This window comes from Podarcis tiliguerta (genome assembly GCF_965153285.1).
Source record: "Podarcis tiliguerta genome assembly, chromosome: 6".
In the NCBI taxonomy this organism is placed as follows: Eukaryota; Metazoa; Chordata; class Lepidosauria; order Squamata; family Lacertidae; genus Podarcis; species Podarcis tiliguerta.
Window position 1 is genome coordinate 23,072,941 of NC_139539.1, and position 26,138 is coordinate 23,099,078.

Sequence of the window (26,138 nt, forward strand, 5' to 3'; positions counted from 1 at the left end):
AGTGTGACGCGGCAGCTAAAAAAGCCAATGCAATTCTGGGCTGCATCAATAGGAGTATAGCATCTAGATCAAGGGAAGTAATAGTGCCACTGTATTCTGGTCAGACCTCACCTGGAGTACTGTGTCCAGTTCTGGGCACCACAGTTCAAGAAGGACACTGACAAACTGGAACGTGTCCAGAGGAGGGCAACCAAAATGGTCAAAGGCCTGGAAACGATGCCTTCTGAGGAACGGCTAAGGGAGCTGGGCATGTTTAGCCTGGAAAAGAGGAGGTTAAGGGGTGATATGATAGCCATGTTCAAATATATAAAAGGATGTCACATAGAGGAGGGAGAAAGGTTGTTTTCTGCTGCTCCAGAGAAGCAGACACGGAGCAATGGATCCAAACTACAAGAAAGAAGATTCCACCTAGACATTAGGAAGAACTTCCTGACAGTAAGAGCTGTTCGACAGTGGAATTTGCTGCCAAGGAGTGTGGTGGAGTCTCCTTCTTTGGAGGTCTTTAAGCAGAGGCTTGACAACCATATGTCAGGAGTGCTCTGATGGTGTTTCCTGCTTGGCAGGGGGTTGGACTCGATGACCCTTGTGGTCTCTTCCAACTCTATGATTCTATGATTCTATGTACATTATGAGCAGTGCTATATTTGCCTAACCCCATAATGATTTATAATTTGTTTGGGGGCGAGGGGGGGGGGGAGGTAGTGTTTAAAACACCAGCAATGCTATGACTCCTGGTATCTTATGCAGAATTCATCTAAATACATCCTATTATACTGTGCACACCACAACCTCACCAGCTTTTCCCCCTATCAACGAGTAGCAACAGTTCTCCTGGGCCTTTCCACTTTTCTCCTCCTGTTACTTCTTCCATCACCAATGGTGGTAAATGTGCAGCTAGCTTTCCCCAACATTGAGTATCCAGGCCACACTTCAGCAGCAGCAGCAGCACCTTCCTGCTTAGGGACCCAAAGTGATTGTTTCTATGCCCTACCAATGGTGATGTTGGCCATGCAGAGGATTGCCATTTCAGTTTCCAGGATAGAGGAGAGAGCTATGCATTTCAGCGAGCAGGAGCTTTTCAGCAAGGTTTAAAAGGCCCAGAGATTCAAGATTTAAAGTGCAAAAAAGTGGTTTAGGTTGAGATCAGTTGTTGAGCTTATGATGCATATTACACACACTCACGTGCACACACACAGCAGAACTACATCGTAAGTACAGCAAGGACAGATCAATTACGTAGCTATCGCTTTTTGAAGCAACATGATTTGTGTTTTTGGCATGTGTACTAAGTACGTAAGTCCATTATGCTTGAGCTGCACTCCTGTACCTACTTTCCTAGGAGTAAGCCCCACTGAAATCAGTGAAACTTACTTTTAAGTATACACATATAGAATTGCACTGTTAATTGTTTATAAACATTGTCACTCAGCATGTAGAAGCGGCAAGCTGAGCTGGCCAAAAACACAGATTCTTTTTCGAGTTTTACAAAATCGTATGTCGTCAGAAACGTCATGGGGGGATGGCATCCCAATGATGTCAATATGGACTTGCATGACATTTGAGACGGCAGGTCATTCCTCGCTTTGAAAAGCAGGGGGTTGGATTAGATTACACATGGGGTCTCTTCTAACTCCACAATTCTATGACTCTCGCTCTCTCACCCACACCTGTGTACCATTTACTTGTATTTAACAAAACTGCAAAAAATGGAAAGAAAAAGACATACACCGCTGAATTAAAAAAGGACTTTCATCTCCATACATTTAGCAATTTTATTTTTTTGATAACATTTTCTTTTCAAAAAAAGAGTTAAGTAGTCTGACACTAAAAAGGGAGGGGCGGGAGAAAGAGACACAGAGAAAAAGTTGATTACATTCTCTGCATAGTTTTCTGGAGATTTTACAAAATGTGTGCAGCCCCCCCCCCAACACACACACAGAGAATTACATTAGCAGAAGAAATCCGTGTAAGGACTTGTTTAAACTTCATTCAGCCAGTGCCAGAGCCTCCCTCTGACAGATTCACACATTGTGGGCTTTAAAAAAAATGAAGACGTGAATAAGGAAGAACAAGGCCAGCACAAGAAGCTCTCTTAATGCTTCCTTCAGTTCATGAGTTCATTGCAAAGGTCAGGCTCTGATCTGAAGATGGACTCCCGTATACAAGCATCCTTCCTGTGTACCAAAGTCGTCTATGCCATGCATGATGGGCAGGGAAAGACGGGGAAGTTCACACAAGGGAATCTTGACTCATTTTTCTTTGAAAAATTTGTGTGTGACAAAGAAGAAAAGTAAGATTAAGTACACTGTTCATTTAAATTAGTATTCATAATCATTATTGCTATACCAAAAGCAGAAGAGAAATCTGTGGTTTTAAACTGATCTACTTGTCTTGATTTTTTAATATAAAAAAATGTACATACTTGGAAAAAAGGATTCTTTATACATTAATATCTATATATATTATATATACACACACGTACACATACGCACACAGAGACTGGTTTTAGCTCCTACACTGAAGCATTTCCCAGCTAGGTATATGATTCATTTTGTATTTGTCAAGAAGCTGTTTCTCCGTGGTGGCTGACATTTAAAAATAAAGTTATTCCTTCCTTCCATCTCAGCAAAAGGGGTTTCTTGACATACTTGAACAGAAACAACAAATCTGGCATCTCCTTGGAGTGAAGGATGCCACACACCCCATCACTCCGGTAAAACAACTGTTCCAGCTTCTACAAAAAAACAACCCTGGCCACATAATTTGAATACCCCAATGTAAGTCCTGCTCACAAATGAATGGTGCTAAAGAAAATCCCCTAAATACAGTAATATTACACCGCGAGGAAATGGCTCGATCACAGATTTAAGAGACTGGATTTTTAGGTCTAGTTCTGAGAGGCAGAAAACTTGCATCTAGGCTGCACTTTGTAAATTGCAGGCGGGTCATACGGTCAACTCCCCCCTTGCACAGGAAATTAAATATCAGAAGGGATTTAGCCTACTCCCCACTTTAAGAGAGTTTTGTAGATGGATTATTTTTCTTTATTGTAAGGAAAACCTTGCAATCATATGAGCCCTTGCTCAGTTCAAAAGTGGCACAACCCAGGCACAGATTTGCCACCTCAGTTAGGATGGAATAGTATAGAAAGCGAACAAGACTAGAGGGAGCAGCATTCCACCCAAAAATAAAATACAAAACAAAAGGCTGTTTCCCATGCGGGCCAATTATCAGCCCCACATTGGTGTTCCAAATAACCATGCTTTAACAAAGGAAAGTTCTGATGTGAATTCAATATACACTGGCACACTGGAATACCAAAAAAAGGCTGAAGGGGCAAAGTCCTTCTCAGTCCTGGATGTGAAGGAGGTACAAGGGAATGTTCAGCTTGGCAAAGGAATAGAAAGAGAACTGAATGTTTTGAGGTTTGGGAAGGCACAGTCTCCTGAATTCCCAGCTTAGTTCCTTTCTCATTTGATGTGGTATGTTGCTGAAGTGATCCTCATAGGAGCACAATTTGAATTCAATACATCTGAGAAAATGATTTTTTCAAAAAAAAACCCTAGCATATAGTCTTTTGAGTACATATGGAAAAAAGCACGCATAAGGCATATTATGAATAAGCAGTGTAGAAGAGATATAGAAAGGCAGGGGGTAAGTTGCTGCCCTTTATCCGTACCTCCTACAACGCATTGGAAAAAGGAAAGCAGACCCTGTTCCCAACACAATAAAAGTATGCATTTTACTAGAAGTTCTGCAGGAGGTGGGGATTTTGGCATATAACAAAGCAATTGTTTGAAAGTACAGGCACCTAAGAGAACCCATGACTAAATTTTAAACACTATTGCTATGATGCACTGAGCATTTTGAGGTTCTGAGGTACACACACTTACTTGGCATAAGATGGAGATTTGGCTCAGTAACCTCAAAAAGATACTGAGGCCTGGTCTTCAGCATCATAAAAACTTGAATCTGGACTTTTTGGGAAAGGAGCTTGTGCAAAATATGGGAACTCTGCCCCATTCCAGGTCCCTTCTCCTGCCAACAGGCAAGGGTGCAGGACTGAGTGGCGGGGAAGCACACAATATCTTGTCATAACTTCATACCATTTTTGGTGCCTTCTCTGGTAGAAATAATCTCTGGTTGAGTCAAATTACCTTTGAGGTGGACAGAGGTCCTCTGTTCAAAAACTGTGGACCTTTCTCTTTGAATGAGATAAGAGGTATCAAATCTCCACTTTGGACCTTTCTGAGCAAAGCCCCGCCCTCCAAAACCCCTTTCCCAGTCTAACACTGAGCTGATAACAGCAGAAAAAACATCCTGCTCAAATGAGATGGCAAAACAGAGAATGAATGAAGCAACACGACACCTACTTGTCTAAAACAATTAAGTTCTTGGAAACCCAGTCCTGCCAGAAATTGGTCCTGAATAAGGGAAAATTGGATAAATGGAGGGGGGATTCTGCCCTTGGAGGTTTGGGGGGTATTTTTGGCACATTGGAGACCATCCAAACTTTAGGCATGAAAAAGTAAGACGACCAAGTGATGGCACGGCGACGACAATGAATTCCAGCTAAGTACAATTGCAACAAACATTCTTATCACTTTTAAGAGTCACATGCACTTAAATCAATATCCAAAGCCACTGAGCAACAACTCAGAGGACTCAAGAGCTATATACAAAGGGGGAGGGGCTATCTTACAGCTGTTAGGAAATTCTCCTAATAAAAAGTGTGGTGCACTGCAGAAGGGTTTTCTGTATAATAGAAGTAACCATTGCAACAGAAGGCAGATCTATTTGCATATCGCTTAGAAAGGGTTTTGTGGGTGGTGGCAGGCCACATTGGAGAAAACTGCGGAACTGGCGTTCATTACACTTTCTCGCTCTGCAGTGTGACGATGGCAAGGTTCCACTCCAAACATGGGCCAAAAGCTGCTTCAAACTGCTGTTCTCTGTAGGAATAGGGCTGTTTCGTGGACTGTAGGCTTGAGACTTAGTGGCAACCATAGGCCTCAAGCCAGAGAGAGTCAGTCATACTTGTGGCTGAACAAGTTTAATTGGTTTTAATAGGACTTTAAAGGTGGGGAGGGGCGGCTCTATAGATTTGGGATTTTGGGATTTCCAGTACAAGTGTTACATATGGAAATCATTCAGCTATCTGCCTTGTGTCAAATGAAGCAAGTGTAACTATTTGGGTTCAAACTTGGTCAAATGTTGCTGTATATATTTGCACAGAGGCACTTGGCTCTATTCTATTAATGTTTTGGTAGAAATCATGGAATGCCCGAACATAAGGGTTGTAGCCAATGCTAGTCCTACTCACAGCAGACCCATTGGAATTAAGGAATATGACTAACTTAGGTTCATTAATTCCATGTTCCTTAATTTCAGTGGCTCTCCTCCAAGTAAGACTTAGTTAGATAGACAAGCACACTGCATGTTGTTGAGGAAGCGACAGCTGAAAGCTTACCTTGAGTGACAAGGAGACCCACCTTTCACTAGTGAGAGTTTTCTGACAAGATGCTACAGCAATCTTGTTGGTTTTAAAGAAGTTAAGATGCTGAAGCAATCTTGTTGGTTTTTTGTTTTTTTAAAAAATTAATCAGCCTCAACTCACGGCCCACACAACAGGCACTTTGGAAAAATCGCCCTTTCAATCCCTTTGAGGCTGTGAGTCTGGGATGCAGTGTGTTGTCTGTAGAATTGCCCTAGTTAACAAATCAACATGGCTCCAAGTCTGAACTCTCATGCCAGCTCCTGGAGTGCATCTCAGGTCTCCCCTAGCGTGATGTGCACAATTACTCCATCTGCCCTTGGGGTGCAGATTCCTTGGCCTAACAAGCGCTAATGTAACAGGCATGCTCCAGCCAAGTCCATTGCAGCTTTATATATTTTGCTCCTCCGTGTGAGTGAAGGTCATGGAGTAAGGTCGCTGCAGCACCAGCTGCTGATGGGACCAGGTACTGGTGCCCAAATCTCCATCTTGTTCGGTTCCTTGCTCTTTCCCAAGAAGGGGATGATTCTGGCATGCATTCAGAGACGCATCATCTTGCTGATTTTAAAACAGACTGATAGTTGATTCTAAAAGCTTCCCCCCTCCGACAGTGCAAAGATTGCCAAGTTGAATTCTGTTGCATATGCACAAGCTGAAATGTAAACTGCAACCAGCTGCTCAAATGCCAGCTGCTGTTAAAAACAGCTCCTGATGTGCCGCAGGATGGATATGAGTATGGAAAGTTCTGCAGGATATGTGGAAAGTGACAAGTGATCAAGGCAGAGACTGCACAGGGTGTGATCCGGCAGAAGCCTGAACATCCATTTTTAAGGACTTTTATGGCCAAACTATACACTGAATGTAGTTGCATATTTCTCTTCTCTGACATTTGCTTTTTTGAACTGAAAGCAGTTTATTGTGCTGTGAGTTTTTAGCAGAGTAACACCACATGATCTGTATCTACCTGCACTTCAGCTTAACCATTTTCCTCCCAGTTTCCCCTCTAATCCGAATCAGCTCGGGAAGGGGTAATTTTAACTGAAAGACAGCCGGAAGGTACAAGTTTAAGCAGCCCTTCCCCCTAATGCTCCTTTGGTGAAACTCACAGCCTAGTGACTGCCTTTAGTTTACTAGAGGAAAAAACACAGGCAGTGGAATGTAATATGCAGTTTGCTCATTAGTACTTCACAGGGTTCAGCTATTGTCCTCACTTTCCCCCACTGCTTCAGCCAATAAGGCTTTAAAAGATGGAAGGAAGATAGAAGAGGCAAAACAAGGACTTTTGGCATGATTTGTACCCTAGGAATAATTGGGACTAGTTTTAGGTCATAACCAAATCAGAAGCATAAACAGGGAGTTGCATTTCTTAAAGGATTGCTCTGTAGAAGGGGCCTGTGTGGAGATTGCAAGCTCTTATCAGTAGTTTTAGAACAGGGGACTGGGTTAAACCCCCTGACCTAAAATTCTATCCAGCAAGGGGTCATCCTGGGGATCATATAGCACTGGGAAGCAGGTTTAGTGAGGGAGGACAAAAATCAAGTTTTGCAGGGTTCTATGTATTTTGCTACTTTCTTTGTTGGATTTGTTCTTCCCCATGTGCATCACTTACTCACATACTGTATGGGAGAAGGGGGCTGCCCTCAGATGGCAGGGCAATGCAAGGCCTCTTTACCCTGTCTGAACCAGAAGTGCACCCACTGTGCTGATGCAGCACTGCAGAGCAACTTGTTCAGCTGAAGTTTGCCCAGCAGCAATATTATGCCCCTGAGGGACCAAGGAGCCTTGGAAATGGTTAAGATTAAGATGCACTGATGTGAAAAGAGAAGGAACCGTGTACTTGATGAATTCTTAAAATGCCATGTGGAAGACTTTTATTCCCTGGGCTAACAGCTGGCATTTAGGGGACTTACGACCCAGGTAGAGTATATCCCTTCTTGCCAGTCTAAGACATTTCTGTTCATAATTTCACTTTATTAGGGTTGAAAGGCTAGGCTGGAAGACAAGCCTGCAGTCCAAGAACAAACACAGCTCTAAAAAATGGGCAAGCCATCACTACCACAAGCATCAAAATTAAAATCCCTAATCAATTGCAGAGTATGACCTCCTCAATAAGTTCCTTCAATTCAACATCAAAGTAACCAATGTGGTACCCTCCTAATATTGTTGGACTACATCTCCCGTCAGTCCCAACCAATACAGCCAATGATCAGGGATGATGGGAATCATAGTCCAATAAAATCTGGAGGGCACCATGTTTGCTATCACTGTTCCAAGGCAAAGATGAACCAAACCCTACAACTGAACTGCAAACCCAGCACCCTGAGTCCTGTTTCTTCTATGGCTAAGAGCAAGTGCACCACACACACACACAAGACAAGACTGGGCGGACAGTGACACATCCTCAGTGGCCCAGAAGAGAACAGTGGCAGATTGTACATATATACACATATTTAAAAAAAGGACCATAAGTACATGGAAATGTGACATGTTCCAAATATAAGTGGGCTGCCATTTTTTCCTGGAGTGAAGCAGTCAATCCAATTCCATGCAGTGGGGTTTGGATGGGACAAGGAAAGGGGAAACTGTGCTGGTTTCAGACATAAAGGAGAACAGAAGCCATATGAATTTGAAAAGGCATAATGCTGTAGCATCACCACTAAGTCAATCAGAGATGACCCAAGTGCTTTGAAGCCATGCAGCCATGAAGTAGCCCACATCATCACCATCAGACGCAGCATTGCCATGTTCTCGCTGATGGATGTGAAGGATGGTCTGGAGGGAGGGCAGACGGCCCACAGGAATAGGATCCCTGGTTTTCATTTGGCCTCTTCTCTTCTGGAAGAACTTGGCTTTTCTGAAACCCTGTTTTTCTGCACCGTAGCCAACTTCATATCAAAAAGTAGAACCATGACACTGCTAATTTATGACCTATTGAGGCCTTAGGTAACCCATAACAGCCAAGGGCACCACATTTGTTTAACAAAGGGCCCCCCGTACCATCCTCAAAAGGAAGGACAAATCAGCAGAACGAGGAAGAGACCCTGGCAGGTGCTCCGGACATGTTTCAAGTATGGCTCAAAGTCTCTCGCTTGAGCACATATGCAGTAGGAGCAGCATAGAGTCTTTGGCACTGAATTCTGTTCCCAGATCTATAGGTTCTCGCCTGGCTGATATTGAGGCTCTGTTGATGTGAAATAGTCCTCCAAGAAAGCTTGAAGGTACTCAAAAGTCGGCCTTTCCTCAGGATCCTTCCTCCAGCACTGACACATCAGATCATGCAGAGACTCTGGGCATTCGGGTGGGCAGGGCATCCGGTAGCCTCGCTCTACTTGATCAAGCACTTCCCGGTTCACCATACCTATTGATACAAAAGCAGACAGGTCTTCAGTAAACACTGTGAGTACTGGTACTACTTGCATGTAAGTGCACATACATGCATACCACTCCTGGATCCCAGACCTGATCACTTCTCAGAAAAGGAGTATGCAACCTGGCTCTTCAGTAGAACAGTTTAGCCAAAATATACAGAAGTGTCGCTAACAACGTATGCTCCTGTTTACCAAGTACAGTTCAATTTGCATTACAGTGGAGTGATTCACCGTATTTTTTGCTCCATAAGACGCACTTTTTTCCCTCTAAAAAGTAAGGGGAAATGTGAGTGCGTCTTATGGAGTGAATTGCACTGCGCGGAGAGGGAGAGCTGTGCAGTGCCCCTTCAGCGAAGCACCTCAACTGTGAAGCAGAAGGAGGAACGGAGCCCCGCTTGCTGTCCTGGCTTCTGCCTTAGCCATGCGCAGCCTCTTCTGGGCAGGGTGAGCCTTTATCCCGCTGCCCTGAAGAGGCTTCGCGCAGCTATCCCAGAAGCCAGATCCCTCTTGCTGTTCTGGTTTCTGGGATTCAGAATATTTTTTTTCTTGTTTTGCTCCTCCAAAAACTAGGTGTGCCTTATGGTCTGGTCCGTCTTATAGAGCGAAAAATACGGTAAGTAGTGTTCCTAAAGTCTGGCATCAAGCAGAGAGGGGGAGCCTGTGGCCCTCCAGATACAGGACTCTTAACTCCCATCAGGCCCAGCCAGCAAGGACAACGTCCAGGGATGATGGGAGCCCAATAACACCTGGAGGGTCACAAACTTCCCATCTCTCACACAAAGCCTGTTACCTTTCTTCTTCTCCTGCCAGCAAACAGAGAGCTAGACACTAGCTGGGTATGAGATGCAGGGATTTTCCCCATAGCCCAATCCTGTAATGTGTTTGTAACATACGGATGTTTTTTATAGTCTGCAGAAACGATTTTATTGTTTATCAAACTTCTCTTGTATTTAATGTCATTTTTCTTATGCTGTACACCACTTCAGGGATTTGAGCCACCCATAATATTACTGATGTGGAACTGAACCATGAATAAAAGGGAGTGGTTTCCCCCCATAGGCTATCATTTTGCAACAATAATATATGAATGGGGCTTCAAAGGGAAAGCAGAAGTCTACAGAGGAATTAAAACTCTGGAGAAATCCATTTCCCATGAGACACTTGCTGATTTTGTCTCCCATAATTGTGAAAGGTCTTATTGTTGGTGTATATCCTCCATAAATCATATATTAGATTTCTTCTTCCAAAGCTATTAATTAATTAAAATCTATCCCACCTGTCTAGCGTCCATGCACCATTCACAATGACGTACAACAATTAAAAATAAAAACACAACCAAAATATATTAAAATGCAAAGAATAGGATAAACCAAGGTGGTTGGGCGAACCAGTCCATGGGCTGTATCTACTCTACCAAACCACAGGATGCAACCTCACAACTTTTATCTCCTGATCTAAACAGCATTAAAATGCTCTGCTTCCTCTTTAAAGATCCTCTGTAAAGAACAGGCAGAGGGATTTTTTTATCTCTAGTTTTGGAGCTCAGCAACACACCACAAAGATCAGACATACATTTCCACAGAGTGTTGGAGGTGTGGGTGGGTAAATTGCTGACTTTCACTCTTAAAGAGCAGGCAGGCTTTATCTCTGATATTAGCACTGTAGGAGACAGTATTCTTCTGCTTTGGAGATCCTTGTCCCTTTCCAAGTGAATGAGCTATAGCTGGTCTTGTGGCCCCTTTGAGCACCTGTAGAAAGGCCCACCGTATTTTTTGCTCTATAAGACGCACTTTTTCCCTCCTAAAAAGTAAGGGGAAATGTGTGTGCGTCTTATGGAGCGAATTCAGGCTGCGCAGCTATCCCAGAAGCCTGAACAGTGAGAGGGATCGCTGCATCTGTGATGGGCTGCCCTTCTCCCTCCTCGGGGAAAAGCCTGCAAGCGCCACACACACGCTCCACGCAGCTCATGAAAGGGAGCGCTGAGCAGAGCCTGGGATGCATACAGGCTCTGCTCAGCGCTCCCTTTAAAGAATTTTTTTTTCTTGCATTCCCCCTCTAGAAGCTAAGTGCATCTTATGGTCAGGTGCATCTTATGGAGCGAAAAATACGGTATATAAAAAAACACACTTACCTGGATATGGTACTCGGCCCTTTGTGGCCAGTTCAGTCAGCAGTATTCCAAAGGACCATACATCTGACTTGATGGTGAACCGGCCATAGAGAGCAGCTTCTGGGGCCGTCCACTTAATGGGGAATTTAGCACCTGAGCAAGACAGTTAAGCATATTGTAAAAAAACAAAACATATATTATTCAGCACACACAAAAGGAAGAAATGAAGGATGTCGGCAACCAAGTCTTCCACTACTTCTGCATCATTCACCAGCAGTAGCAAAAGTGCAGGAATCCAGGACATAGAATCATAGAAATGTACCCAACAGTTTGTCATGTTGGCGTGAAAGCTGCCTTTTCACGTTGTCTTGATAACGCTTCCTGCTTTTGGGCCGCGGGGCTTTTACTCTGCATTGCTACTCAGACTTCTTCCTGCTCTGAAGCACTAACTAGTTTGCAGCTGCTTATTTCTTCCAAGTGGAAAGTGCAGCTCATACCTTGCCTTGCCGTGTATTCATTGTCCTCAATCAGCCGGGCCAGTCCAAAGTCGGCTACCTTGCACACCAGATTTTCCCCCACAAGGATGTTGGCAGCTCGGAGATCTCTGTGTACATAGTTCATCCTTTCCACATATGCCATGCCAGATGCAATCTGGAACAATCCCAAACACAAAAGAAAATCAGTGTGGTGGAATAGTTAAGGTAGAGCTTTCTAAACTGTGTTGTGACACATTAGTGTGTTGGCCGCAGTGTGTAGGTGTGTCGCACGAACACTCCCCATGCTCCTCCTGGGCTGGAAAGGGTTAGTTTAACCTCCGGTTGGCTAGTAAAACTGAATTACCATGTCACAAAATGATGCAAAACGGAATTACTGTGTCATGAAAGGATGCATGTCCCAAAAGTGTGTCACCAACTTGAAAAGTTTGGAAAGCTCTGAGTTAAGGACTAGGACCTGGGACGCCAGGGTTCAAATCCCCACTCAGCTATGAAGCTCGCTGGGTGACCCTGGGCCAGTCACTGTCCCTCAGCCTAACCTACCTCACAGGGTTGTTCTGAGGATAAAACAGGGAGAAGGGAAACTATGTACGCCAGTCTGAGGTCCTTGAAGTTCAGGTGGGATATAAATGTAGTAAAAAATATACATTACGAATTTGCTTGAATGATTATGAAGAAGAAGAAGAAGAAGAGTTTGGATTCGATATCCCGCCTTTCACTCCCTTTAAGGAGTCTCAAAGCGGCTAACATTCTCCTTTCCCTTCCTCCCCCACAACAAACACTCTGTGAGGTGAGTGGGGCTGAGAGACTTCAAAGAAGTGTGACTGGCCCAAGGTCACCCAGCAGCTGCATGTGGAGGAGCAGAGACGCAAACCCTATTCCCCAGATTACGAGTCTACCACTCTTAACCACTACACCACACTGGCTCTCTGATCTGTCAGAGCTTACCCATAAAGCATTAGTCAAATCAGTCAGCTCTATTCAGCCCAGGGTTACCAGGATTCAGGTAACTTATGAAGATATAGACTAATGTAGTAAAGCCATGTGTGTGTGTGTTGTCAAACCAACCAGCAAAAGCAATGAACTTGGAGTCAAATGAGCCTACAGTTCTCTTGAAAGTAGAGGGACTGAATAAAGCTAAACCTATGAAAAATGAAGTATTTGTCAGCCAATATCATGTGGGCTGCCTATCCTGCATAGCTGCTAATGTGGCACTGACTGAAACAGATGTTCACCAGCACTCTGTCTCAGCTGGTGCACACAGAAAATGAGATATGGGAAGAGGCATGAATGCCAAAAAGGGAGCGAGACATGGTCAGAGATCTTATATTGGTTTAAAGGAAACCAAAGGGCCCTGGAAAATGCTTCCCCAATAACACCCCCGCCAACAGAAAAGCAGCATGTCAGGGAGACAGATTTTACAACAGCTAGTTGTCTTGCTAAATATTTGTATGAAGGGAGATACTATTATAGGCAAACATGCAAAATAGGCAATCCTCCGCCAGCAGCCTGGAGTCATACAGATCTGGAAAAGCAGCATCCTATAAGCCTACAGCATAAGTAGATTGGCTCTTAAAGCATGCTACACTCACCTGAGCCGCCATATCTACCAGTTGGGGCAGCCTCAAGTACTTGCCCATCTCCCCTTTCAAGAAATCCAGGAGGCTCCCTAGAGCAGAACATACAATTGTCAGTAATTGACGTTGGAGCAAACCCTAAACCCTTGCAGATGTTTTCCCTCTGCAGAATTTGCAGCTGTTTCCATCTCACAGAGCAAACAATACAATTTAACTGAGCCAACGAGCTGTTTTTTAAAGAGTGTAGAAAGAATTTAAGCCTTAACAAAAACCCTTCATTAGTTTTTCCTCACATCTTGATTGAACTGTAATTTACACTCCTCAAATGTTGCAGCAACATGGGAAGCAAGGGTTGAATTGTAAGTCGGTGGTTTGCCAAACAATCACCAGGCCTCTTCAGTGTTTATTCTTATTTATTAAATTTGTTAAAGTCACTTTTATCTTGCCTAGAGCAACCCAAAGCAACTTAAGGTAAAGGTAAAGGGGACCCCTGACCATTAGGTCCAGTTGTGACCGACTCTGGGGTTGCGGCGCTCATCTCGCTTTACTGGCCAAGGGAGCCGGCGTACAGCTTCCGGGTCATGTGGCCAGCATGACTAAGCCGCTTCCGGTGAACCAGAGCAGCGCACGGAAACGCCATTTACCTTCCTGCCAGAGTGGTACCTATTTATCTACTTGCACTTTGACGTGCTTTCGAACTGCTAGGTTGGCAGGAGCAGGGACCGAGCAACAAGAGCTCACCCCGTTGCGGGGATTCGAACCACTGACCTTCTGATCGGCAAGTCCTAGGCTCTGTGGTTTAACCCACAGCGCCACCCCTGTCCCTCAAAGCAACTTACAAACAGATAATAAACCCCACACAGATACAATAAAACCACACAAACAACTGCGTAAATCCATTCAGCCCATATCTGTAACACATCCATTTGGTTATGTCAGTCATGGCCAAACTTGGCCCACCAGATGTTTTGGGTCTACAATTCCCATCTTTCATGACCACTGGTCCTGTTGGCTAGGGATGATGGGAGTTGCAGTCCCAAAACATCTGGAGAGCCAAGTTTGGCCGTGCCTGGGTTATGTGAATTGGTGCTTAGATGATGCCTAATTGACAAACTCATTTTCCAAATGCTGCCTGTTCTGAATGACGGGGTAAAATGTTTCTGCTCTCAACATTAGATTTCTAGCCCATTTAATTTTGCCCTTTCAGTCTGAGGGAGAGAACATCCAAACAAGGCATCCGGTAAGGTAAAGGTAAAGGTACCCCTGCCCGTACGGGCCAGTCTTGACAGACTCTAGGGTTGTGCGCCCATCTCACTCAAAGAGGCCAAGGGCCAGCGCTGTCCGAAGACACTTCCGGGTCACGTGGCCAGCGTGACATCGCTGCTCTGGCGAGCCAGAGCCGCACACGGAAACGCCGTTTACCTTCCCGCTAGTAAGCGGTCCCTATTTATCTACTTGCCCCCGGGGGTGCTTTCGAACTGCTAGGTTGGCAGGCGCTGGGACCGAACGACGGGAGCGCACCCCACCACGGGGATTCGAACCGCCGACCTTTCGATCGGCAAGCCCTAGGCACTGAGGCTTTAACCCACAGCGCCACCCGCATCCCGTCCAAGGCATCCGGTACACTGCCCTTAATACATTGCTCACCTTTACACATGTATTCTGTTACAATATAAATAGGTTCCTCCGAAACCACAGCATAGAGCTGCACCAGCTTCTCATGGCGCAGCTTCTTCATGACCTGTGCCTCCTGCAGAAATGCCTCTGGAGACATTGTCCCAGGTTTCAGAGTCTTTATTGCCACCCTGGTGGTGCCATTCCAGGTCCCTGGAGTAGAAACATAAGTAGATTAACAAGGCATCCTTTTCACTAATGAACACTTAAGCTGGCACCATGCCTCCTACAGTTTGTGCAGTCGGGGGCCTTGCCTAATTTCCCCTTGCTGAAAGACATCGCCTGAAATATGCCCATCGGACTAGAAGGCGAACTTTGTGGCTCAGGTACCTGCTAGAAATCCTTACCCATCCACACTTCTCCAAAACAGCCTTGCCCAAGCTTCACCTCTAACCGCAGTGACTCCCGGGGGATTTCCCAAGCATCCTTTGCCAGACCTTGTGTTTGGGGCTTGCTGGTTGGGCAGACATTGGTGAGACGATGACACAAGCCGTCTGCATGTTCTGGGGAAGAGGAACACAGATATCACAATAAAGCATAAGAAACATCACTTTAAGTGAAACGTGTCTTAAGAATATGGAACTATTTCTCTCCTTCTCAAACCCAGTTTGAATCTCCTTGAGTCTCTATTTCTTATACTTACTCTCTCTCTCTCTCTCTCTCTCTCTCTCTCTGTGTGTGTGTGTGTGTGTGTGTGATTTTTCTATATAAAATGTTCTTCAAATCCCAAGGAAGCACTTAAATGGGACAAGCACCAGAACACTTTCTAAGGTGTCTCAGACTGCATTTCCTATAAGGATTCATTGCCCTACTTAATTGTTCTACCTAACTCAGAGAAAAGAAATGGCAAGAAACAGTAATTTCCCAAAAAGAGCCTTCTTAGAACCAGGTTCCTAATGCCAGATACTGACTCCAATGTAAGAGAAAGAAACTTATCACAACTTAAGAAGCACTATCTATGATTTATCAAACATCTTACCATGCTAAGAAGTGAAAGATTTTAAAATCTTAAAATACAGTTATGAAAGGCAGATATCTATGTCTTGGTCTGATTTCATACTGATAGCCCACCAGAATTTCCAGGTTGCTGCCAGAATCTTATAACCATTTCATAATTGCCCACAATTCTACATTATCAGCTAGAAGTCCACATTGTTGGAAGCATCTAATATCTTAAAGCTCTGAAGACAACTGAATGGTTGTTCAGTTGGGACTCAGAAAGTGGCAGGTCAGCTTAGGGCCAGTTCAAAGCAAACAATAATCCCATAATTCAGTTAGGAACTGCGTATTTTCTTGGATGCATGATCAGAACCATCTATGTCTGAAGACAGAACATCATCCAAGAAGCTGTCCAGCTTCTTTTCCCTACCATCTCGATTACCAAATGTAGACCAACTTTCTTTTTTCATTCCATCTTTCTCTTGCACTATTTACCATTCTTCACCGTCACCTGACAATCACTTCCTGTCTCTAACACTGTGCCAGTATCTACCCAAGTCAGAAGTATCCAGAAAATATGTATCTTTCCAACTTATTCTCTTCTGCAGCAGAAACCTCTTGAAAGGGCGCACCTTGTTCAGCCTTGCCATCCTGCTTGACGTCAGGCAAACTGAGATTTGCGGCTTTGCGGTGCAGTGGCAGCTTGACTATAATACCATTACAGCCTCTAGATTTGGAAGGGTCCTCAGGGTCATCTAGTCCAACCCCCTGCAATGCAGGAAATTCTGCCCACAGCCATCCCTGGGTGGACTTGAACCACCAACCTTCTGGTTACAAGCCAGACACACTGATGCTCAAGATCATGATAGATCAGTCTGCTTAATTATCATGTAATAATATACAGGGAGCCAATATAAGGAGCCAATTTGCTGTTTTATGGTAGTGGATGGCAATCTCTGTAAGTACATATGGTGCCCATAAGATGCTGTCCAAGCATGTTCACTTTAGCTTTGTAGTTCAAGGTAACTTAGACAGAGCCTCTGTATTCTGCAAAGAAATCCCCCATTATCAGAAGCCAAAATGGCACTTACTGGAGTAATAGGCCACCAGTTGCTGAAGGCTACTGAACTGTGTGCGGGAAGTGATGTAGAAGCCACCGTTGTCCAGCTTGCGGATCTTGTAATGCTTCACGTTGAGTCCCTTGGCATTGTCAAAATCTGAGACAGAGAGGCAGTAGGCACCTACCAAGAAAAAGCGGACACAGCTCAGGATTGGGTTTAAGAGATACTTTGCAGCCACTGTTTAGCAGAACTGACTACCAAGAGGATAGCGGCATTCATTATTTCAAATGTTAGAATAAAATATTTTATCTGAACTGCAGAAGTTCAGATCAATGTTTCCCAAACTTGGGTCTCCAGTTGATTTGGATGACAACTCCCATCATCCCTAGCTAGCAGGACCAGTGGTCAGAGATGATGGGAACCAGGCAGAGGGCCTTCTCGGTAGTGGCGCCCACCCTGTGGAACACCCTCCCTTCAGATGTGAAGGAAATAAGTAGCTATCCTATCTTTAAAAGACATCTGAAGGCAGCCCTGTTCAGGGAGGTTTTTAACATTTAACGCTGTATTGTTTTTAATACTTGATTGGGAGCCGCCCAGAGTGGCTGGGGAAACTCAGCCAGATGGGCAGGGTATAAATAATAAATAAATAATAATAAACAATAAATAATAAATTATTATTATTAAATTGTTGTTGTTTAGTCGTTTAGTCGTGTCCGACTCTTCGTGACCCCATGGACCAGAGCACGCCAGGCACTCCTGTCTTCCACTGCCTCCCACAGTTTGGTCAGACTCATGTTAAATTATTATTGTAGTCCAAAAACAGTTAGAGACCCAGGTTTGGGAAACCCTGGTTTAGATGCCCAAGGAACAAAGAAGAAGCAAAGGACTGTAGCTCAGTGGTAGAGTCCCTGAATTAATAATAATAATAATAATAATAATAATAATAATAATAATACCCTGTCCATCTGGCTGGGTTTCTCCAGCCACTCTGGGCGGCTTCCAACAAAAAGATTAAAAATATATTAAGACATCAGTCATTAAAAACTTCCCTAAACAGGGCTGCCTTCAAATGTCTTCTTTGCAAACCAAAGGTCCCAGGCTCAATCTCTGGTATCTCCAGGTAGGTCTGGGAGAGACCCACCTGAGATTCCAGAAGTACGTTGTCTATCAACATTGACAGTACTCAGCTAGATGGACCTATCGTCCGGCTCAATAAAAAGCAGCTTCCCATGCTCCTGTGTAGCATATGCATATACCCGGATTCAGCCAGCACGGATGCGATATGGTCCATCTTGTAAAAAATGAGAACAAAGTACAGTATAGGAAAACTAATATATTAAAAACCTTATCTATTCATCATTTCCTTCTGGCGCTTTAGGATGGGGAAAATGTTGAACACACAGGTTTTCAAGGAAGCCTCTCACATGTCTTCATGACATGTCCATGAAAGGGAGCTGGTGCTGCCGTCAGCAGGTTAGTAACTTCACAGCAGAATTCACATGAAGGGAGGGGGGCAGGATGCAGAGTAGATACCTTTGAAGAACAAAAGCAGCTGGCAAGACCAGGTCTGTCTAATTATGGCCTCCAGCTGGCTCAGACTCCACTCTGATCCTGTCAAACTTCAGCAGCTAATTTGTGCAGGGTTAACGTAAAGCTCAGAGACCTTTGCTGCAGCACCTCAAGGGGAGGGAAATAGGTACTGGCAGCAAATCTATAGGGAACTGTGCTTTCTTCCTGTATTGCTAATGCTATGCACCAATTATATGGGGAAACTGCTGTTGCATTAACACCCAAAAGCTGACACAAGTTCTGTGGAAGCTAGGATTATTGGGCAAAGGTTTTCAAAACACAGGACAGCAGCATTTTTGAAACTGGCTTTTTAAAAGAGCTCAGTCCTCAATTTCTTGTGTGTTACCCGCAACACATTGACTGCAATTAATAATGTGAACAAACTATTTAGTACCTGAATGGGATATTAATGTTCTGTAAAGTTTAAGGCCATTAGTAAAGCATAGGATTACAGTATTAACTCTTCCTCTCCTTTGGCTTCTAGTATGCTCCTAACATCTGCTCCAGAGGGGGGCCCCTCCAGAGCAGATGGGAACCCCCTCTGGAGGTTGGGGGGAGGGAGAAAAGAAACTGGAGCTTCTGTTGTGCAAATGAATTTCCTTAGATAGTGATCCCTGTTAGGAAGACAAATACCTAGCTAGGTACCAAAGACATCCTGGCCACACTGGCTGCTGCTTTTGTCCTCAATGGAATCACCACCATCCCATTCCTTCTGCTCTGTGGCTAGCCACAGAGTGTCTTGCACATCACACATTATTTGTATGTCTGCTCCCAACTTTAGTTCCAGGCAAAAACATCTACAACATAATAAACCACCAGGTTACGGAGGTTGCATGAGCAAAACTTTCTATGCAGAGATAATTGGCAACAGAACCAGATACCCGGATTCTGAAGTGAGAAAAAGCTGAACTCTGCAACCTGCATGAATTATTCAAGTTAAGCATGCTTTTCCTTATTTTGTTTAGGTTTTTATGCTTCTACTAGTCATGAGGAGGAGCTAGGGATCATGCACAGCACCGAGGTCTTCCTCCAACATCTGGAAATCTTATTTAGCCATTTCTCCAGCTGACACAACTGAAGAGGCACTGCTTGCCCATTCTCAAATCTATTCTCACACCCATGAGAACTAGTAATTAGTTTCCTGGCCTGATTGCACACAAGGATTTTGTATATATGGCATTGGAGATAATTTCAGAGAAATCTTGAGTTGAATATATTGAACAGAATATGCCTGGAAGATACTCTGTCACTGCTGAAGTAACCACACACTCCTACTATATCTCCAGTGCCTCTCTCCTCACTCTAATAAATATCGGACCTCTTCACAGCAATGATGCTTGATCCCTCCATGTGCTTATGCCCGTCTTGACATGCCAGTCACATAGGACAGAAATGGGAAGGGTAGGGCAAAGGACATCCACAGCTAAATTCTGCTCGCATGGCTTTTATTTCTGGCACGTGTGTGTTGCTACCACCAACTGGTTCCTACAATGCCACTCACACCCAAGCACAAACTTCATTAAACCGCTCCTATAAACGCAACAACAAACTGCCCCTGGCAGCAAGGATAGGAGGGAACTGCAGAGTTCCTTGTTGCCATTGGTTACCCAGCTATTCCCAGCTCAGTGACCCAGTTTCAGCACCATTCCTTTGTAAAGAGGACAGGCACAGGACCAGAATCTCTGTTTACGTTAGATATTTAAATCCCATCCAGTTCTCCACCAATCAAATCAGAACAGGACAGGAGTCAGAGAGAGTACTGCTTGGTTGATAGAACAGACTATGGATAGCATACAAGGAGAGAGGGTGAGGGTGAGGAGGGGAACAGGGACATAGCAATAACACACACTCTTGGGTTAACCTGATATTAAGAGCCTTGAGCCAGAACGAAACAGGACCAGGGGACTGTACAAGCTCCAGGGCTCTGGAATTGAAAACTCCCAATGCTGTAAACTTCCAATCCATAATTAAAAGTGAGTCCACACACATTTGTGGCAGCTATAATGTTGAACTGCCGGCGTTACTCACCAATTATTATTGCTTGTTATTATCCCAGTTAAGTATCTCAAGATAAGAGCCCAGCTGGGGCAAGTTCATACTAGCACACTGAACTTTCCCCAAGTAGTTTCAGCAGACCAAGGCTGTCCATATCCTTGTGTCTGTAGGCCCCTCCTCACCCTCCCTTTGCAGCAGAAATACCTGCACTTGGAAGCAGTTCTTTAGTGCATCTCTGGTTGAGTCAAGACGCACACCCAGAATGGCGACTCGCCCAGAAACACACTTTGTTGATCATCTGAGGCCACCTAATTCTTACACCTGCTAAAGTAAGTCTTTTGAGCTTTACTTCCCAATTTAAATTTGGAAAGAAAGAATGCACTTCAGCTATCAGAAGTTTGGGAAGCGGTCTTTTAAGAACATGGAAAACCCAATACTGCCCCAGATGCAAGGGAAGTGAGCTCTGAACACCAGGTTGTTCTCATAGAAACTGCTATTTCGAGAGATGTTAACTTTCTTAATAAATTGCCATTACCTTTTGTTGTCTCACTCTCTCTTGCCAAGAATGTCCCCCGGGGATTCTCTGGATTGAGTAGTAACCGTTCTGACTCTCGGCGGGTTATCTTGCCAAAATACCACCTACAATAGTGGAATACACATGAGCATGGGAGAGATCCCATTTTGCAAAGTTCTTCCAGTCACTGTTAACTCTTTTTAAATACTGAAGGATCAATCTTCTTATTAGTGCACAGCTTCTACATGGCAAGTGCCTGGGCCCAAGGGTTTTTGACCAACAGGAAGCAACACTACACACTTTTCTTCTGAATGTTTGAACTGAAGTGCTAAGCCCTCATACTTTGGGTCAAGAGCTTGAAAGTAGGGCTCTATAAAATATAAGAATAATTATGACCTCTCCAGGAATACCTTGCAACTCTGAAATTAATTAGTAGGTTCAGGACAGACAAAAAAAGAAGAAGTGCAACAATGCATAACCCATATGTGAAAAATCACTGTCATAAGATGTGATGAAAACCACTGACTCACTTGGCTTTAAAAGAGGATCTTAGACAAATTCATGGAGTATAAAGGCTACAATTCCTATTTCCAGTGTTCAAGTATGAATGTCATTGCTTACGTTACCAAAATAGCACTGCCCACAAACAAAAGAGGTATTGGTAGGGAAGGTTTGTAGAAGTAACATATCATTGGGGGTGGGGGGAGCAACTAAATGGGGGAACCCAAAAATGTGCAAATAAGGATTAAGAACAGTCAATATAAAATGCTGACTGACTATTGGGGGGGGGGGACTGGAAAATGCAGGTTGTGGGAGAATAAGATTGCAGTTTTCTGGAGGAAGACACTGGATAGGAACACTCCACACACTGCTTGTGGGTTTCCCAGAGGCATCTGACTAGCCTCTTCCAAAAAACAATACTAAAATAGATGGACATTTGTTCTGATCCAGCAGAGCTCTTTTTACGTTCTTACATAAATCACTTATCCTAGGATAAAAGACGACATTCTGAAATGCACTAAATTTTGCCAAGGGCTGCTAGATTCTTAACTCCTTAAAGCCTGATAAATATGTGAATGCCAAGGCTGAAGGAAGCTCATGTGTTTTCATGCCAGGAAAATATTGTCCTGATCCATGGTCCTGTGAGAGGCATCTATGGGCCAGACCAGGCCCCAGAAGTGTTGAATACTCATTCTACAGTGTTTCTCTAAGAAGGGCCTGATCATTTGCAGCTCCTTTTGTACACATTATTTCTTACACAGGGGTGATATCAGTGGGGGGGGGGGGAGCATTTTGTATGAAGGAGTTTTCATTTACAGACTTTTATTCCATCTACAGATATTAAGCTAGATCACTGGAAAGTCGGGGGTTCATCACCACAGTTTTCTAGATTCTCCTTGCCACAAAAGCTGCAATGTGAAAAACAAAACCTGTTCCAAGCAGACACTTCACCAAAATGTCATCTGAGGATTGGAGAAACAGGCCACAAAGTTGGGAGGTGTTTCAAAATCCTGTGAAATTTTCCTGGACGGTGTGCAAAAATGTTGAAGATTCTGAACCCATTCTAAGAAGCACACCAGTGTCATGGTAGCACTCATACATAAATGCTTATTCCACTCTAATGATAAATGGTAACCTCCATGTATAAATGAGTCTTTATAGCTAACAAACCATAGAGCAAGCTCATATTTTTTATGGTCATAAACATTTCTGTCAAATGCAAAACTGCCCAGAAGTTCAAAATTTTACTACCTACTAGTAAGGTGGAAATATCCAGTAGTGCACTATCCAAAAGTGACTTAGAAAGCAAACTTCAGTATTAAATAAACTGAATAGCTTCAGTAGGTACATGCAGGACATTAGGAACGGTACATCATAAACAGAACTGAATGGTATGAAAGGTTCACTGAGGGAAGGGCTAGGGGACGTGTCACCCTCTAGAGGTGGTTGGACTCTAGCTCCCATTATCCTCAGCCAGCATGGTCCATGGTGAGGGATGATGGGAGTTGTAGTCAAGCAACATCTTGAAGGCCAGAAGTTCCCCAAGCCAGGTGTAGGGAGTGAGAAACACATAGTAAACTGTTCACGAATGGTTAGGTCTCTCTCTGAGAGATGCATTTGATTTATACAATAATTGACATTATTTTTTTCAGATATTGTGGTATTCACTAGTGTGTTTTTTCCCACAGAAGAAACCAGTGTTTTTCAAAAATGGCGCTGAACATCTAATAGGAAGGCAAGACTAATCATATCTTAAAGGCCAGCAAGTTAGCAATACACCTCACTCAATTACTCCACTCTTGACCACTGAAGTTGGCTTAAAGCTGTATGAGTGAACTGATTCAACCTCAGAGCATTGTGTCCAAAGTGATACGAGAATTCTAGATACAGTGTTCAGTCTGAGACCACTCATCCACACAGCAACTAAAGGATAAATACATGTGTGAATTATCCTACTGACACAAAGTCAGGAATTATCTGGGGAAATGAGGGGTGCCCCTGACTGTTATGGCTAGAAGGCTTGGGTTAGAAGCTAGAAGGCTTGGCAGAAGCATTGCACTGTTTATCAAAACTATCTAAAATATTTCAATTACTCTTCAGCCTGGATGGAGTCTGAGGGTGCAACATAGTTACTGGGGATGTAGCCTTTCTGGCCAGTTGTGAGCGAGTGAGCCAGCCACCAATCTCCTTCCCTGCAAAACACAAAACAAAGAAATATATCAGTGAAGACAAAATAGGTCAAATTACCTTCCCAACTCACTGGCATCCCCAAACTCCCCTGTTGATTCCAATCCAGCTCCTCTTGACCCCACTGCTTAAACTAGGGCTAGTCAAACTGTATACTTGTGCTATACTATGTTTGCTTGTGGGTCAGAATTCTGCAACCCATTCATGGATGGTGAAATTCGACAAAGAAGTTGGTGGTAACCAACAGTTTTGTGTGTGTGTACACATGAGGGTACTTCCTGAACAATCTTGCCCCTCCCCTCGAAGCTGATCAGTAGGTAATCCCTTTGCTTTTCCAGAAAGTATAAGAGAAAGCAACATTACATGTACAGAAAATACATACAGTTTATGAAATGTTGTTATTATTTATGTTATTTATGTTAAGGCATTTATATCCCACCTTTCTGAATAAAAATTCTGCCAAGGTGGCTTAAGCATACATTGATTCAAATTTGGTAGGGCTGCTGGGAGCCAAATCTGATTTGCACTAGAGATGCTTGAGGAATTCAGCCTTTGTGAATTCCTGCACAGATAACTTGGGGTCAATCTGCAGGTTGGAATTTTGCTATTCTTTGTATTTTGCAGTTCTCCCAAAGTTGCAACACTGTTCTTGGACATGTAAATGTCTCAAAATACACTTTTAAATATCTATATTCTTTCAAAATACATTTACATAAAATGCATACTTAAATAAATCTTGAGAGGATTTAAAAAAAAAATTAAAAATCAGATTAATGTGGAAATGAATCAGAATGGAATTACAGGTGAAACCATGCAAAAGGGACACAGACCAAAATAGACAGAAGTGCCCATCCCTAGCTTGCAGAACATGGATTGGCCATCCAGGCTTAGACAAAAAGAAGAGGATGTTGATTAAATAAAAACCTATTCACCCAACAAAAACAGTTTTGCATGATTTATGTGATATATTCCAATCAAACAATGCAGGATTTCTTTGCAGCGAGCTCTTCAACCCATGACTGGAGTGCCGGTAATGAGGATAACTCAAGCAAATAAGGTGGTCTCCATAGCAACTGAACTGTGTCATTATCTGAGATTCCACAGCTGGCACCTTATTAGTTTGGTTAAATGACAAATAACACAAGATCCTTTTAAATAAGGAATTTCCTTACTTAAAAAGGCATGTCAAGTACCCATTGAAAATACCTTTGGAGCCATTTGAATCTGAACCAAATCTGGCTGTTGTATGAAGCATTGGAAGTCCAAGAAAGCAGGGTTGGGAATGGGGAGGAAATAGGCACACAAAAACAAAACAAAACATAAAAAGAAAAATTGTGATAATAAAAAGGGAACACATAGCTCAAAAGCAAAAGTTTTTTTTTAAAAAAACGCACAAGAGCATAAAGCAATACTAGGAACATAACATTAGAGTACATACATGCAGCCCAGGGTTGGTGGTGGTAGAGAATAAGAAATGAAAGAGAAACTATATCCTAGAAAAGGACACAAACATGCTGCATCTGAAGTCAGTAGACAAAATGCTACTTGGTTGGATAAGCTAAACTATGCAGAATAGGTAAGGCAATGTAGTCTGAGGATTATGCAACCTTCTGAGTTGCACAGAATTCCTACATCAAGCAGAAATGTAAAGGCAAAGAAATGTGAAACACACATTTAACAAACTTAGCTTTAGTCGCTCTCAATAGCTTTAGTCGTGGGCATAGCCAAGGGGAGGGAAGGGGAGGCAGTTGCTCCCCAATCAAATAAATAAATAAAAATACTTAACTAACTGACCAATTGTGTTGCAGATAGCTTGGTTCTGCCCCCCCCCATTGATTCTGCTTCCCCCTTCCCACCCAACATAAATCCTGGCTATGCCCACGGGTTTAGCACAGGCATAATGGGCTGCTCTCTTGACAGTTTGGAGATCGGAAGCCACTTGTGATCTCCTGCGCTCCCCGCACCACAGGCAAATTGCACCCCTCCTACCTAAAACACCAACACCAACATTAATTAACATGAAGGTATGTGTCTTCTAAGGGTTCAGTCCTCCCTACGAGGCTGAGGCCCCTTGATAGGGAATTAATCATTTTCCTATTTCACAAGAAAGGGTGGAATCAATGCACAATTCTACAGCCCGCTCCAATTTTGTTAACCATGGTTGTAAGATTTGGGCCATTATGTCTATGAACCAACTGCTTATCGGAGAAGGATGTAGAAGAGATCAGAACCGAGTAAAACATGCTGTAAGGAAATGTATCTTACTTTGCAATTCTACTTGCAGCCTAGGATTCGCTGGGCACACATGTTCATACCATGCTGGGTTTTATCCAACTACATTATACTTGCAGTAAGCAAGCATAGAAATCAATGGACCTAAGTAAGTTATATCTGTTCTGAGCAATGGCTAGAACCCAGTGACTTCAGAAGCAGCGAGCTCAGGCTCTTGCAGAAATTGTAGCTAGCAAGACTTGATTGAGAGGCTGTTCAAAGCCACACTCCATCACTCTACCAAATTATGCAAAGCTGCTGTCTCTCCTAGAAGAAACTAAGTCATGCCAAACTGCAGAAGTGTTGAATTCTGAATGGTTTGTTGTGGATTTAGTAAAGCAGAATAAGTGCAATACCCACACAGGAATTTAATACACCAAATAT

The 26,138-nt window shown here is 43.5% G+C and overlaps 1 protein-coding gene across 2 annotated transcripts in view; it reads right to left on the reverse strand.

Annotated features, from left to right (window-relative positions):
- Positions 1-1,735: 1,735 nt before the first annotated feature.
- Positions 1,736-26,138, reverse strand: part of SRC (SRC proto-oncogene, non-receptor tyrosine kinase) — a 100,434-nt gene continuing 76,031 nt past the window's right edge. For both annotated transcript variants that reach the window (XM_083446939.1, XM_083446938.1), the window contains 9 exons: positions 23,390-23,488; positions 20,817-20,920; positions 16,748-16,897; positions 15,065-15,220; positions 14,691-14,870; positions 13,059-13,135; positions 11,470-11,623; positions 10,994-11,125; positions 1,736-8,852 (listed from right to left, as the gene is read on the reverse strand). In XM_083446939.1, coding sequence (XP_083303065.1) covers positions 8,644-8,852; positions 10,994-11,125; positions 11,470-11,623; positions 13,059-13,135; positions 14,691-14,870; positions 15,065-15,220; positions 16,748-16,897; positions 20,817-20,920; positions 23,390-23,488 — 1,261 coding nt within the window. In that variant the 3' untranslated portion in view covers positions 1,736-8,643. The remainder of the gene's footprint in view (positions 8,853-10,993; positions 11,126-11,469; positions 11,624-13,058; positions 13,136-14,690; positions 14,871-15,064; positions 15,221-16,747; positions 16,898-20,816; positions 20,921-23,389; positions 23,489-26,138) is intronic.